The 17,049-nt window shown below is 42.4% G+C and overlaps 1 protein-coding gene across 9 annotated transcripts in view; it reads right to left on the bottom strand.

Annotated features, from left to right (window-relative positions):
* The window catches only part of nf1a (neurofibromin 1a), a 385,105-nt gene that overhangs the window by 27,059 nt on the left and 340,997 nt on the right, over positions 1-17,049 (bottom strand). For 6 of the 9 annotated variants that reach the window (XM_063031787.1, XM_063031789.1, XM_063031791.1 and 3 more), the window contains 3 exons: positions 14,506-14,663; positions 6,121-6,264; positions 2,474-2,601 (listed from right to left, as the gene is read on the bottom strand). In XM_063031787.1, coding sequence (XP_062887857.1) covers positions 2,474-2,601; positions 6,121-6,264; positions 14,506-14,663 — 430 coding nt within the window. The remainder of the gene's footprint in view (positions 1-2,473; positions 2,602-6,120; positions 6,265-14,505; positions 14,664-17,049) is intronic. The other 3 variants (XM_063031792.1, XM_063031790.1, XM_063031788.1) reach the window with 1 other exon arrangement.

Here is a 17,049-nt window from a genome sequence, read left to right on the forward strand (position 1 = left end):
CTTTCGGCTCTCTTTTGCACTACTTACTTAATTATTTTCACACTCTCACACACACACACACATATATACATGTATATATACACACACACACATACATAAATTGATCTAAAACTTTGACAAACTTCTATAGAGGTGTGGTGGAGAGTCTATTGACTGGCTGCATCACAGCCTGGTACGGAAACACTGATGCCCTTGAATGGAAAATCCTACAAAAAGTCATGGATGCAGCCCAGTCCATCACAGGGAAAGCCCTCTCCATCGTTGAGCATATCTACAAGGAGTGGTATCACAGGAAAGCAGCATCCATCACAAAGAACCCCCACCATCCAGAACATGCTCTCTTCTCACTGTAATTGCACAGTTTGTTGTATTTGTTTTGCACATTGGCTGTTTGTCAGCCCTTTTGGGAGCAGTCTTTCATTAATTCTATTGTGTTTTTTTGTGTTCATTGTGATTGTATATGGTGACATATATGTACAGGTTTCCCCAGCCATCCGAAGGTACAGCGTTCCTATGAAACGGTTTGTAAGCCGGAAGATCGTAAAGCGAAGAAGCAATTACCATTTATTTATATGGGAAAAATTTGTAGCGTTCACAGTCCCAAAAATAACCTACCAAATCATGCCAAATAACACATAAAACCTAAAATAACAGTAACATATTGTAAAAATACTTTTCCACAATCATTGCCTGCACTGTTCTCTGTAGCAAAAGTCTCACGCAAGCGCCGTCGGCAAAAACACAGCTCAAGCGCACTCCAGTAACCTTTAAGCTATGAAGCTGCCAAATCATACCAGATAACACCTAAAAATACACAGCCTATATAAAGTAGAAATAATGTATGTACAGTGTCATATCACTTACGGGAATCGGGAAGACATCGAGCACACTGATGATGGTGTGTTAGGCTGAGTTGTCAGAGGTTGGGGTAGTGCAGTGGTCCACCCTCCGGGCTGCCGACCGATACCGATTTTCTATCATACAGTTCTTTGTAAGGACTCAAATCATCCTGCAAATATGCCCCAAACTGACGTACCCTTTCAAAATTAAAGTTGTACTTTATCATTGCAGTGAAAATCTTACGCAGTTGCATCATGCTCAATTCCTGGACAACTTCACTTTCGGTCCGTTCGCTACTGCATTTGGTTTCGATTGTTATCCTTTCCTCTTCCAATTGCATCAGCTCTTCATCTAACAGTTCTTGGTCACGGGATGCCAAAACCTCTTCAACATCATCTTCGTCAACTTCCACAAGCCAAACTCACTTTGTCCTTGTTTCATTCACCACGATCGAAACGCTTAATTATGTCTAGTTTTACACTAAGTGTAACACCATTACGAGCTCTTTTAGGCTTTTCCGATACCTTAGAACTCATCTTGCAAACGGCTGCTCACAGGTTCGTGCTTAAGCAATGCCGGCGAGAATGCAGTTCCGAATCTGGGGGAGAGCGGCTGCTTGGGGCGCGTGCTGCCTTTTATCGCGCACTGCTTTTTCTTACGTGCTACTTTTTCCGCGCGCTACTTTTTTCATTACAGTGAAAACACCTGTTAGCGAAAACAGGGAACTAATGTAGGTCTTCCGTAATAGTGAAGTTTTGTAAAGTGAACATTCGAAAAGCAGGGGACACCTGTACTTTGAGAATAAATTTACTTTGAACATTCGACATACTGTAGATTTCTTATTGTAGTTCATTCTTTTTTATGTATGGCACTGTACTGCAGCCGCAAAAATAACAAATTTTACAACATTGTGATATTAAATCTGATTCTGATTCTGTTTCCTGTACCACTTTGCAGCAGGCGCTTGGACAAACAAGATATTCATTTCAAACAGAAGGATGGCATATAATTGAGTTCATGTGTATAAAATATCTAATAATCTGTAATTTGCCCAAAATTATTTCCTTTCTATCCTCAAACTGCCTTAGGAGAACAATTTATTCTTGGGATGAGCTATGCTAGTTTTTAAGAAAACGATTCTACTCAGCAAATTTAAAGAACAATGAAATGAGGAACAGATAGAATACAAAAGGAGCATCTGACTGTCCTTTGGGGGCATGCCTTATTCTGATTGTCGAAAGCCGCTTCCGTTATGAGGTGTTAGTTTAGAAGGTGCAGCTGCTTTTCCCATTGGATAGATGCTTGGATGTCCAGTTTCAAATATCCTGTGTATATAAAATAGCACGTGGAAGGGGCTTACTCTCTTCTTCCTATTGTTTCAGACGTGACTGTTGGGAAGGTATGCTCTGCACGCACTTTTAACTAAGTATGTTTGTTGAATGTACAGATGTTCGCTGAATATTCAGCTTTGTATTGTCTGTAACTTGGGGAACATGAATGTTTGGTCGAATTTTTACTGTTTGTAAATAAATGAATAATATACCCATTCGCAGAGAGTGCTTTCTGTATCACTTGCCAGACCCACGAACCTGACTGAACATTATAACAACGTTCAAATGTTAAGTATGCCTACCAGGACGGTGAGCAGCAGGGCCTGGATCTTGGGGTCAGTGAGGACTTCTTCATCCAGGAGCACATTTGATTCAGACACCGAGACCTTCCGCAAGTGAGAGTGTTGCTGTGAGGATATCCGCTGTGTTTCTAAGTGAAGGAAAGTACAATCAGGTATTATAATATTGCTCCAACCTAACAGCATGAATATCGGATTCTTCTGCTGGTAAAAAAAAAATTTCCTCCCTCCCCTCTTCTTCTGTTCCCTGCTTTGGCCCCTTACCTCTTCTCACCTGCCTATCACCTTCCGCAGTGTCCTTACCCTTTCCTTTCTCCCTTGTCTACTTTCCTCTCCTATCACATTCCTTCCTCTCCAGTCCTTTACCTTTCCCACCCACCTGCCTTCACTTAACACCTTCTAGTTATCCTCCTTCTCCTCCCTCCCACCTTTTTATTCTGGCATCTTCCCCCTTCCTTTCCAGTCCTGAAGAAGAATCTTGGCCTGAAATATTGACTATTTGTTCATTTCCATTGATGCTGCCTGACCTGCTGAGTTCCTCCAGCATTTTGTGTGTGTTTCAATGTTACTTTGCAATTGAGAATTATACTGAGATGACAATGTAAAATGAAACTGGAGAGGCGATAATAAAGTGCCCCACTATGGGCACCAGTCTCCCCACCATCGAGGTTTAAAAAGGGTTCTAAGAGTAAACCTAGCAATTATCGGCCTGTGAGTTTGACGTCAGTGGTGGGTAAATTGATGGGAAGTATTCTTAGAGATGGTATATATAATTATCTGGATAGACAGGGTCTGATTAGGAACAGTCAACATGGATTTGTGTGTAGAAGGTCATGTTTGACAAATCTTATTGAATTTTTTGAAGAGGTTACTAGGAAAGTTGACGAGGATAAAGTGGTGGATGTTGTCTATATGGACTTCAGTAAGGCCTTTGACAAGGTTCCACACGAAAGGTTAGTTAGGAAGGTTCAATCGTTAGGTATTAATATTGAAGTAGTAAAATGGATTCAGCAGCGTCTGGATGGGAGATGCCAGAGAGTAGTGGCGGATAACTGTCAGATTGGAGGCCGGTGACTAGTGGTGTGCCTCAGGGATCTGTGCTGGGTCCAATGTTGTTTGTCATATACATTAATGATCTGGATGATGGGGTGGTAAACTGGATTAGTAAGTATGCAGGTGATACTAAGATAGGCAGAGTTGTGGATAATGAAGTAGGTTTTCAAAATTGCAGAGAGATTTAGGCCAGTTAGAACCCTCCTACTGTATTCCATTGGTTTTCACAAACTATGGTGTGTTTGAATTTGGAAAAAATTAGAAGTGCGGTTTATGACCCTTCCAATAAATTTGAACTAACTTGGAGGCCATTTATTCAGCATTTTCATTTGATGTAAGTTGACCATTTCCAAACTTGTTTTATTTCTCTGTACTGCTGGTTGAGAGGAGCGGAGTCGTTGACACTAAGGTTTTCTTCTTTCCCATTTTTAAGTTGTTAGTACTGCCCAAGTCTTTAGTTTAGTTGACTAATTCTGTTTAGTTCAGTTTTTTTTTGGGGATAGGGTTTTTTTTCTTTTTCATGTTTTTTTTTTCCAGTTTTTTTTTGCTTTATATTATTCATTCCTATTCTACACCATTGGGAGTTTTGTCAATTTATACTATTTGGTCTTATAATTATTTATTTTAACTGTAACAACGTATCTCCTACTATTTGTAATATTGTTATGTTATGTTTTCATTCTATGAAATTAATAAAAAGATTGAAAAAGAAAAGAAGAGTGGGTTGAAAGATGGCAGATAGAGTTTAATGCTGATAAATGTGAGGTGCTACACTTTGGTAGGGCTAATCAACATAGGACATACATGGTAAATGGTAGGGCACTGAAGAATGCAGTAGAACAGAGATAATGGTACATAGTTCCCTGAAGGTGGAATCTCATGTGGATAGGGTGGTGAAGAAAGCTTTCGGTATGCTGGCCTTTATAAGTCAGAGCATTGAGTACAGGAGTTGGGATGTAATGTTGAAATTGTACAAGGCATTGGTGAGGCCAGATTTGGAGTATTGTGTACAGTTTTGGTCATTGAGTTAAAGGAAAGATGTCATCAAAATAGAGAGAGTACAGAGAAGATTTACGAGAATGTTACCTGGGTTTCATCACCTAAGTTACAGAGAAAGGTTGAACAAGTTGGGTCTTTATTCTTTGGAGCGTAGAAGGTTGAGGGGGGACTTGATAGACTTAAAATTATGAGGGGGATAGATACAGTTGACATGGATAGGCTTTTTCCATTGAGGGTGGGGGAGATTCAAACAAGAGGACATGAGTTGAGAGTTAAAGGACAAAATTTTAGGGGTAACATGAGGGGGAACTTCTTTACTCAGAGAGTGGTAGCTGTGTGGAACGAGCTTCCAGCAGAAGTGGTAGAGGCAGGTTCGATGTTGTCATTTAAAGTTAAATTGGATAGCTATATGGACAGGAAAGGAATGGAGGGTTATGGGCTGAGTGCAGGTTGGTGGGACTAGGTGAGATTAAGAGCACAGACTAGAAGGGCCGAGATGGCTTGTTTCCGTGCTGTAATTGTTATATATTTGTATGATATCTTCAAAAGGTGGTGCCTCAAGGAGACAGCATCAATCCTGAAGGACCCTCACCATTTGGGACATGTCCTCTTCTCATTTCTACCATCAGGGAGGAGGTACCGGAGCCTGAAAACACACACTCGGTGTCTTAGGAACTGCTTTTTCCCCTCCGCCTCTGATTTCTGAATAATCCACGAACACAACCTCACTATTTTGCTCTTTTTTTACTCAATTTATTTATATTTCTTATTGTATCCTGCAGTAATTGTTATGTATTGCACTGTGCTGCTACAAAAAAACACCAAATTTCAAGACGGTGATAATAAATTGGATTCTGATTCCTTCAGAACAAAAGCCAAAATGAGGCACATGTAGGACAACCAAGTTGCAGGTTTATCAACCTCATGAATTTACCCTCTGCAAATGAGACTAGGTTTGATGCCCAGTTAGCTGACATTTAGTGGAGCCAAAAGACTTCTGGGGAAAACCAGGGAAGGCAGAAGGTACATTGCAGAGAAGAGCAATTGAGTGTATCATTCTTTATCTCACATTTTGAGCAAATGTATGAAAGAAAACAGAAATCAGCCCTCTCCTGACTGTATGGGTTTAGGAGAATGATCCCGGGAATGAAAGGGTTAACGTATGGGGGTGGATGATGGCCTTAAGTTTGCACTCGGTGACGTTTAGAAGAATGATGGAGGAATTTCATTGAAACCTACCGAATATTAAAAGGTCTAGACGGAGTAAACATGGAGAGGTTTCCAATAGTGGGAGAGTCTAGGACTGCAGGGCACAGCCTCAGGATAGAAGGACATCTCTTTACGTTGAATCAATTGCCACAGTGTGGTTTGGCGGGCCAAGTCATTGGGTATGCTTACAGCGGAGGTTGATAATGTACTTAATTAGTGAAGGTGTCAAAGGTTATGCAGAGAAGGCAGGAGAATGGGGTTGAGAGGATAAATAAATCAGCCATGATCAAACAGCACAGCAGACTTGATGGGCCGAATGGCTTATTTTGCTCCTAAGTCTTACAGTTTAGTGAAAACGCCAGAAAGACCATAAATATTTGGCTAGTTACCCATATCAAAATCGTGCTCTGCCACGCGCCTCATTTTCGGTGGAGTAGTAATCCCCGTCTCCACCTCCTGTCTCTTTGGTGCTTTACTGTCTGAAATTAAGTGGTCAAAACTTTTCCTTGTACCTGTAAGATAACGTGCATCACCTGTTCAATTTTAAACACAAAAAAAAGAATGCCACAGGGTTGCAGAACTTTCTCAATAAAAATACAAAGAAAGAAATGAAGATTTTCCAGGACTGACTTCCTGTTGACCCAATCAATATCTATCCCTCAATCAACAAAAGCAACCACCATTTCACTTATCATCTTATTGCCTGTGTGTGATAGCTGGGTGCAATTTAAGGGCTGCTTTTCCTGTATTGCAACACAGACAACAGCAGAACTTGTTGCAACAATTCGAGGTTATGAAAGGTGCTGCAAAAATTAAAGACGCTCATGTTTCACAGGCGCAGTAACTGAGATATGAGAGGAACCCAAAGCTAGACTCCATGGTCGTCACTGGTGTTCTTGTTTATATCTTGGCTAAGAAATAGTGGAAGATCAACAACCACTGCTCCGTGTGTCATTAGAAGGGAGGAGATGTTAAAGGAAGCAGTGTGTGGTTGGCTGATATTTCTGCTGATGGTTCACTCTGATGTTGGTCCTGCTAACTGTAGAACTACCCCACCCTTGTCACGAGGAAGCACCCTCCCCTTCAGTGAAACTGCCTTATTCATCATCAGACTTCTACATGGTGTCACAAATACAGTGGCATGCAAATGTTTGGGCACCCCTAGTCAAAACTTCTGTTACTGTGAATAGCTAAGGGAGTAAAAGATGAACTGATTCCCAAAAGGCATAAGGTTAAAGACGACACATTCCTTTAATATTTTAAGCAAGAAAACTTTTTTATTTCCATCTCTTAAAGTTTCAAAATAACAAAAAAGGAAAAGGGCCCGAAGCAAAAGTTTGGGCACCCTGCATGGCAGTACTTAGTAACACCCGCTTTGGCAAGTATCACAGCCTTGTAAACGCTTTCTGTAGCCAGCTAAGAGTCTTTCAATTCTTGTTTGCGGGATTTTCACCCATTCTTCCTTGCGAAAGGCTTCTAGTTCTGTGAGATTCTTTGGCTGTCTTGCATGCACTGCTCTTTTGAGGTCTATCCACAGATTCTTGATGATGTTTAGGTCAGGGGACTATGAGGGCCATGGCAAAACCTTCAGCTTTCGCCTCTTGAGGTAGTCCATTGTGGATTTTGAGGTGTGCTTAGGTTCATTATCCTGTTGTAGAAGCCATCCACTTTTCATCTTTGGCTTTTTTACAGACGGTGTGATGTTTGCTTCCAGAATTTGCTGGTATTTAATTGAATTCATTCTTCCCTCTACCAGTAAACGTTCCCTGTGCCACTGGCTGCAACACAAGCCCAAAGCATGATCGATCCACCCCACCCCCGTGCTTAACAGTTGGAGAGGTGTTCTTTTCATGAAATTTTACACCCTTTCTTCTCCAAACATACCTTTGTTCATCGCGGCCAAAAAGTTCTATTCAAAAGGTTCAAAGGAACATCTAAACAAGCCTGATGCATTTTGGAAACAAGTCCTGTGGACTGATGAAGTTAAAATATAATTTTTTGGCTGCAATTTTTCTTTTTCTTTTTTTTCTTTTTTCTTTTTCTTTCTTTTGTAGTTAGTGGGTATTTTTCCTGTTTACTTTTTAACTTGAGCTAAATGTCATTCTTCTGGGATATATATTTGTCAATTTATTTGTGGTAATATTACTTAAAAGTGCTGTGTGTGAGTTATATGTACTGTGTTGTGTACCATGGTCCAGAGGAATGTTGTTTCCGTGGTGGTATACATGTATATAGTTGAATGACAATAAACTTAAACTTGAATTTGAGAGAGGAGCAAGTTGATCTAATGGTTCTTAATGTTGATGCTATGCATACATTTCCTCCCACGCAGTCTCACCACACTATTTGCTTTTACTTTAATTCCTCTGAGCTGAGCACTTCCCAGCAAAGCTCAACTTTCAGAAAAATAGTGTACAAGCAGCAATACTGAATAGTGTTCATGTGCTGTAATAAATAGCAGCAGGGACTTCACGAAGCAAAATCTTGCTTGGAACCACCAGCAATGGGAAGCATTGATCAAGAGGGTTTGTCCAAGGTATGGGTTGTGGGAAAGAAGCACGCTTAGATCTTGATAAATAAATGTACTCAGCAGGAATGGTGTCAGTACTACACCCCGAACACCTTGGACATTTCCTCTTCTCCTCTCTCCCATTGGGCAAAAAAAATGCATAACCCTGAAAGCACATACCAGCAGGCTCAAGGGCAGCTTCAATCCCACTGCTATCAGACCACTGAATGGACTTGGCTTCACAGTCTACCTCATTATGATCCTCCACTTTATCACTTACCTGCACTGCACTTTCTCTGTAGCTGTTACACTTTATTCTGCATTATTACTGTCTTACCTCGTTCTAGCTCAAGGCACTGTGGAGTGATTTGATCTGTATGAACAGTATGCAAGACAAGCTTTTCACTGTATCTTGGTGACAATAACAAACCAATTCCCATACATTTAGGGATGGCCATTAAATGCTGAGTTTACTAGTGACACTCTGACCATGTACTAACTAGAAAAACAATTTCTAATTAATTGTGAGTTCTCAATTGTATAGTAACATTGTGGTTCCTAAGGTTGTCATAGCTGGGGGTGGTAGTGGGGACAAGCTCCCACTACCTATAAAGTGCTCCAAATGGCGTGCGACTCTAACAGCCTCTGACAGTCAAGTCCAGATCCTGGCCTTCACGTGTGGCTTAGCTACTAGGCCCGGCAGAACTGTTTCTACTGACAAGAGAAGGGGCAAAGGCGGATTACAGGCACCTCAAACCCAGATGCTTCAGGCAGGTGGGGCTTGTCAGCCTTGGACAGCAGCCCACCTAGGAGAAGGAAAACTCTGATTTTAAACTTCCGCTGCCTTGTGGCCATACTCACCCATGGGAAAGGCTTCAGGAGTAAACCCAGAGGAAGAAATCTGGAGCCGGGGTTTCTAAGGCAGTTTTATGCTGTTTACAACTTCACTCTGGCGACCTCTGTGACGACACTGGAGCCAAGCTGTATTGGTGCTTGCCCTTCCCTTGGACTCCATCAGGGTCATGGAGAGGGGGAGCCTGCTGCATGGGCAACAGCCGGTTCTTCAAATCTTCCCACCCAGGCTTGCGCCCTGGAGAGGACACCGTCCGCTAGAGGTGCAAACCCATGATCCCCTGGGATCGACGGCTGCCTACTACTAGTCACATTGAAACACACACAAAAATGCTGGAGGAACTCTGCAGGTCAGGTAGCATCTGTGTGTGTTTGTCCACCAAATGATCCAGACTAACCCCCAGAAAATGCTGGAGGAACTCAGGAGTTCTTGAAGCATCAACGGAGAGCAATAACAGGTGACATTTCTGGCCTAGACCTGATGAGGGACTGGGGTGGTACAGTAACTTGGTGGTTAGCATAATGTTGAACAGCGCCAGCAAGCAGGGTTTAATTCCTGCCACTATCTGTAAGGTGTTTATACAATCTCCCTGTGATCGTGTGGGTTTCATCCGGATGCTCCGGTTTCCTCCCACTTTCCAAAGGAGTATGGGTTAGGGTTAGTAAGTTGTTGGCTTGCTACGTTGGGGCTAGAAGCATGGTGACACTTGTGGGCTGTCCCCAGCACGATCCTCGGACTGTGTTGGCTGTTGACGTAAATGACGTATTTCACTGCAAGTAAGCTAATCTGTAAAACTAAAACTGACCTTCTTTGGAGAAAAGGATGTTTTGGGATTATGTGAACATGAAAGTTAGATGGATGGGCAAGAGCAATGAATATTATGTTGTAAAATGTGAGGTTGTTTAATTAGGTAGAGAAATGTTGAAGTTATTGCTTAAGTAAGTGATGGAAAGGTGTTGATGTTCAGAGGGAGCTGACTGTCCTTGTACACCGAGCAGGCACCTCAATTGGGAATGTAAATGGTTATGTTGCCCTCAGAACATCCTTCTACCATAGGCCATGAACTTATCAATCACCCTGCAATGGGTTATTAACTTCAAACTTTCTGCATAATCACTCAAAGAGCTGACCTGCATGTGCATGTAACGAGAGCCGTATAACTCATCTCCTTCTACCTTAGGCCACAAACTTATCAATCACTCCTGCTGTGGACTCTTTCTGGAGGTCCAAGATCCGTATGCTCCACGACCGCTGGACTAAGTATGTAAATGTAGGAGGGGACTATGTTGAAAAATAAATGTGCTAGGTTTTCTAAAATTGGCTCCTTCTACCTTAGGCCACGAACTTATCAGTCGCCCCTCGTACTTGTTGCTCTCACTTTCAGCTTCAACTGCTGGCTAGCAGTCTCGCGAAAAAGACAGCTGAGTGTGTAAGTCTCTCCCTGCGAGTACACAGCCTCTCTAACAGAAAGCCTCATGTAAGGCCTCCTCACTGGCGACACAGGAAAAGCAAACTTTTGGACTTGAGCTGAACTATAGAGGACGGAGAGGAGGTCTGGCCTCTGCACACGTAGCATGCAGGCCCACCAGTGTGTGGACACACCCTGGTACTCATGAACCAGATCCCTAGCTATAAATAGCCCCACTCTCTTGTGGGAAGCCTTGGGAGAGACAAAGGCTACAAGAGTACAACCAGACAGCAAATCCAAATGGAGCCCCTAAGACAGCTGAACGTCATTGAACATCCTTCTGGCAGCTCCTGCAGCCAACGTGGTGCCAAAAGAATTGCTTCATAATCTTTCCTTTGGACTACACTGGTGTGGTCGACAGGGAGATCTTGACGACTGGGAATCTCGGGATCTCCATACCTCCCACCCAGGTTTGTGATAATGATGATCATCACCCATTGCCCTTTGAAACAGACAGATGCCAACCATCACCGCATATGATAAATAAATTTGAATCTTGAATCTTGATGAGGATTTGAGTAAAGGAGTAAAGAAATCATCATCTAAATATAGTGTCTATAAAAAGTATTCACCCACCCCCCCCCCGGAAGTTTTTATGTATTTTGCTGCAATCATTTTACCTTCATAAGCCTTCCAGGGCCTGCTGCAGTGAGGTATCCCCACAGCATGATGCAGCCACTACCATGCTTCATAACAAGGACGGTGTGTTTTTGATGATTTGTGGTTACGCCAAACATAGTATTTAGTCTGAAGGCCAAAAAGCTCAACTTTGGTTCCATCAGATCATAGAAACTTCTTCCACCTGACTTCAGAGTCTCCCTCGTGCCTTCTGGCAAACTCTAGCCAAGATTTCATGTGAGTTTTTTTCAACAGTGGCTTTCTCTTTGTTACTCTCCCATAAAGCTGCGACAGGTGAAGCACACGGGCAACAGTTGTACGCACAGTCCTTCCCATCTCAGCCTCTGAAGCTTGTAACTCCTCCAGAGTTGTCATAGGTCTCTTGGTGGCCTCCCTCACTAGTCCCCTTCTTGCACGGTCACTCAGTTTTTGAGGACGGCCTGCTCTAGGTGGATTTACAGCTGTGCCATATTCTTTCCATTTTTTGATGACTGACTTAACTGTACTCCAAGGAATATTCAGTGACTTGGAAATTTTCTTGTAACCATCTCCTGACTTGTGCTTTTCAATAACATTTTCACAGAGTTGCTTGGAGTGTTCTTTTGTCTTCATGGTGTAGTTTTTGACAGAATACTGACTCAACAGCAGTTGAACCTTCCAGATATGAGTGTATTTTGGCTACGATCAATTGAAACACCTTGACGGCACACGGGGTCTCCAAACACAGATCTCATTTAACTAATTATGTGACTTCTGAATCCAACTGGCCGCACTAATGATGATTTGGTATGTCATATTAAAGGGGGATGAATACTTATGCAATCAAGTATTTTTGTGTTTTATGTTTATAATTAATTTAGATCACTTTATAAAGATCTGTTTTCACTTTGACACAAAAGAGTCTTTTTCTGTTGATCAGTGCCAAAAAAGCCAAATTAAATCCATTCTGATTCAATGTTGTAAAACAATAAAACATGAAAACTTTTTATAGGCACCGTACATGATATTATCTTACATAGGATTGTTCTCTCTACCACAGGAAGGATGCATTAACAATGTAGGAAGGGCAATAAAGGTTCACCAGAACCTAAAGAATCAGCAGAATTATTTCAGGAAATGGTGTTGGGAGGGATGGAGTCAGGGAAGTGAGAAATGTTAGATGGTGGTAAATGTTCCTATGAGGAGAGATTAAAGAAGTTCAGCAGGCTGAGCCCACTCCCTCATGTTTGGAAGAATGAAAGGCAATCTCACTGAAAAACAAAATTTTCTTTTTTACAGGGCTCGACAGGATAGAACAGAGCTGACATTTCCCCTAGGCTGGGCTGTCTGGGTCAGGAGTCAGAGGCTAAAAACAAGGCACCAGCCTTCAGGACTGGGGTGAGAAATTCCTAGGGCAGCACGGTAGAAAAATTTTAGCTCAATTGCTTTACAGCGCCTATGATCACTGATCTGGGTTCAAAACCCACCACTGCCTGTAAGGAGTTTGCTGATGACACTAAACTGAGTGGAAAAGCAAATTGTGCAGAAGATGTGGAGAGTCTGCAGAGAGATATAGACAGGTTAAGTGAGTGGGCAAGGGTCTGGCAGATGCAGTACAATGTTGGTAAATGTGAGGCCATCCACTTTGGAAGGGAAAATGAAAGAGCAAATTATTATTTAAATAATAAAACATTACAGCATGCTGCTGTGCAGAGGGACTTGGGAGTGCTTGTGCATGAATCACAAAGTTCGATTTGCAGGTGCAGAAGGCTATCAAGAAGGTAAATAGAATGTTGGCCTTCACTGCTAGAGGGATTGAATTTAAGAGCAGGGAGGTTATGCTGCAACTGTACAAGGCACTGGTGAGGCTGCACCTGGAGTAGTGTGAGCAGTTCTGGTCTCCTTACTTGAAGGAGGATATACTGGCTTTGGAGGTGGTATACCAGGTTGATTCCAGAGATGACGACGTTAGACTATGAGGAGAGATTGAGTCACCCTGGACTGTACTCGCTGGAATTCAGAAGAATGAGAGGAGATCTTATAGAAACATAAAAAATATGAAAGGGATAGATAAGATAGAGGCAGGAAAGTTGTTTCCACTAATAAGTGAGACTAGAACTTGGGGACATAACCTCAAGATTTGGGGGAATAGATTTAGGATGGAGATGATGAGGAACTGCTTTTCCCAGAGAGTGATGAATCTGTGGAATTTTCTGCCCAATGAAGCAGTGGAGGCTACCTCAGTAAATATATTTAAGACAAGGTTAGATAGATTTTTGCATAGTAAGGAAATTAAGGGTTATGGGAAAAGGCAGATAGGTGGAGATGAGTCCATGGCCAGATCAGCCATGATCTTATTGAATGGCAGAGCAGGCTCGATGGGCCAGATGGCCGACTCCTGATCCTATTTTCTATGTTCTTATGTATTCCCTATGACCGCATGGGTTTCCTCCGGGTGCTCCGGTTTCCTTGCACATTCCAAGGACATATGGTTAAGGTTAGTGAGTGGTGCCTTAGGAAGGCAGCATCCATCATTAAGGATCCCTACCACGCAGGGCATGCCCTCTTCTCATTGTTACCGTCAGGAAGGAGGTGCTGAAGCCTTAATGCATACACTCAGCCATTCCTGTCTGCCATCTGATTTCTGAATGGACATTGAACCCATGAACACTACCTCACTACTTGTTTATTTCTGTTTTTTGGACTGCTTATTTGATAGACATTATATATATTTAATGTATCTCAATTTTTTTCTCTATATTTACTTACAATGTATTTCATTGTACTACTGCCTTAAAGTTAGCACATTTCACAACATATGCCGGTGATATTAAACCTGATTCTGAGTTGTGGGCACCTCTGTTGGTGTCGGAAGCATGGAGACACTTGCCCAGCAAACCTCGCTGATCTGAGTTGATGCAATTCGCTCTGTGTTTCAATGTTTAGATACACATGAGACAAACAAAAGTAATCTTTCTTTTTACTTTTCCTTCACCTCGAGGATAGTAAACCATTGGAACATGATACCCAAGAGGAACGTAGAGACTTGGTCTCTGAAGATAATATCTACAAACCTAGAGCTCTATAAGGCCACGAGTTGTGACATAGTCAGTTCAGGAAGATATCACCAAGGTAGAAGGTCAACTAGGATCATACTGAATGTTAGAAACAGGAAGAGCCAGCTGCTGTTGTGCTTATCCTGAATACAGTGAAAACCAGGTCCACTGAAAGACATGACATTTCTTTGGCAGAGAAAGAAATGTCCCTAATCAGCCCTTTGCATCTTATATTATGAAGTAGATCAGCACTGGACACACAAACAATGTACTAGCAATACATATCCTTACCTAGTAGCTTTTTGGTGTTAGCCTGTGAAGGCTGCCCCATATCCAGGCTCATGGACTTGCGAGTCCTGGGACTAATCTGCCCCATTGTCGGGTAGTTAGCGGCTAAATATCTGTCCGAGATCTTGGGTGAAACCCATGGCTGACTTTCTCTTAAAGCTCTAAAAAGAAAATGCAGAGAAAAATAGTTGAAACTTCACTGAGATGATAAGTTTGAAAACTTGTATTGTTAAGATCCAACAGCAGCCTGTATTGTTAAAAATTCACTAATAATCACAACCTCAGCTATTAATGGAGGAAGAGAGTGAAATATAAAAGTAAACACACAAATGACAACAATTTCAGTGGAGAAATGCTTTACATGAGAATGGGAGAATAAAAAATAAGAATGTTTAGTTCAGTTATTTTCAATTTATTACAAATTGTAAGAAAGGGGTTTGTTTGGGTGGTGTCATTGTCAGCTCAAATATCATGGGCTGAAAGACCTCTTCTGAGCTGTACTGATCCACCTCGAGGAACTGTCTTCAACTTCAATAGTGGCACACCTGTCTGCTTCCGTGCCATTTCTGCATACCCCTTTATTCCTTAATCTACTAAATATTGAGCCATCTCCATTTCAAATACTTCAATGGTTCAACTACCCACTACAAGAACAATTTTCCTCTTTCCTCTTTGACTATTGCAACGAGCAAGTTGCCAGTTAGTCTAACTGCTGTGATCTGCCTGTAGCTCCCTGCCCTTTCTCCTTTTTTGAACAAGTGAGTCACACTGGGTATTCTCCAATGCAACACATCCAAAATGTTGGAGGAACTCAGCAGGCAGGCAGCATCTATGGAGAAAAGTAAAGAGTTGACTTTTTGGGCCAAGACCTTTCATCAGGACTGGAAAGGAAGGGGGAAGAGGCCAGGGTGAAAAGGTGGGGGGAGGGGAAGAAGTACAAACTGGGAGGTGATAGGTGAGGGGGAAGGTAGGTGGGTGGGGGAGGTCGGATGAATTGAGAAGCTGGGATGTGATAGGTGAAAATGGTAAAGGCTGAAGAAGGTGGAATCTGATAGGAGAGGATAATGGACCATGGGAGAAAGGGAAGGAGGAAGGGCACCAGAGGAGGGTGAAGAGAAAAGAAGGGGGAATGGAAAAAGAGATAAATGAAAGGGGAGAGAAATTAACGGAAGTTAAGAGAAATCGATGATCATGCTGTCAGGCTAGAGGCCAACCAGATGAAATATGAAGTGTTGCTCCTCCAACCTGAGGGTGGCCTCATCGTGGCAGTAGAGGAGGCCATGGACTGACATGCCGGAATGGGAACGGGAATTGGAATGAAAATGGTTGGCCACGGGAAAATCCTGCTTTTTATGTATGGAGCGAAGTTGCTCTTCGCAGATTGGTAAACCACTTTGCCGAACATCTGTGCTCTATCTGCCAGAAAAAGCAGGATCTCCCGGTGGCCACCGCTTTTAATTCTACTTTCCATTCCCATCCCAGCCTTGTTTTCTCAAGGCCTCCCCTTAGCCACCCACTTCCTGTTCTTCATTGTTTTTATACCCTACATGTTCTTTCCCAAAACTCATTTTCTCCCTTCTTGTGGGCTTTTTTATTTGTCTTCTGCTGCTGGACCTTAAAAGTTTCCCAGCCTTCTAGCTTATCACTCTGTATGCTATAGTTTTTAATTTCTTATGGAATCCCTCTTCTTCATTTTGATAAACACTTGCTGGGTATTAAAGACCCAGTGGCCTACCTCCTGCTCTCTATTTTCTGGTGGAGTTTAAGAGCATAAGACATAGAGGCCATTCAACCAACCGAGACCATTATACATTTAATTCACCCATATTGACTCCCAGATGAACTGCTACGTTTGAGTTCCACTACGCAGACATAACATTAGTTTTTAGAAACTAGCTTCCCCTCTGCTCACTCTGGATCACAAACCAACATAGAACCACAGAAACATAGAACACTACAGCACAGAAAACAAGCCATTCGGCCCTTCTAGACTGTGCCGAAACTTTATTCCGCTAGTCCCATTGACCTGCACCCAGGCCATAGCCCTCCAGACCTCTCCCATCCATGTATCTATCCAACTTATTCTTAAAACTTAAGAGTGATCCCACATTTACCACATCAGATGGCAGCTCGTTCTACACTCCCACACATTCACACTCTGAGTGAAGAAGTTCACCCTAAACCTTACCCCTTTCATCCTAAAGCCAGCGCAACAGCACAGGATGTGCACCTCAGGCTGCTTGGCCAACAACTCCAGGAACTTATACGTGCTTCATGGAAGCCCTCTCTAACTGTTCTTCATCTAATCACATCAACGTATCCTTGATCCCTCTCCACCCATGCCTTGTTTATTCGACTTCCCTTCTACAATCAGTTAACACACCAGCAATTCTCAATTCACACAAAAGTTAATTTGACATGAGAGACTATTTATGGCATTGCAATGAAAGACGTTGAGTCATATTTTCCACCTCCTCCCAAATGCCGGCAAAAGGTCAACAAAGCCAAAGCAATAACAACGTGCAAACAAAGCAGAAAAAAAAGGTG

This window comes from Mobula hypostoma, chromosome 23 (genome assembly GCF_963921235.1).
Source record: "Mobula hypostoma chromosome 23, sMobHyp1.1, whole genome shotgun sequence".
NCBI lineage: Eukaryota > Metazoa > Chordata > Chondrichthyes > Myliobatiformes > Myliobatidae > Mobula > Mobula hypostoma.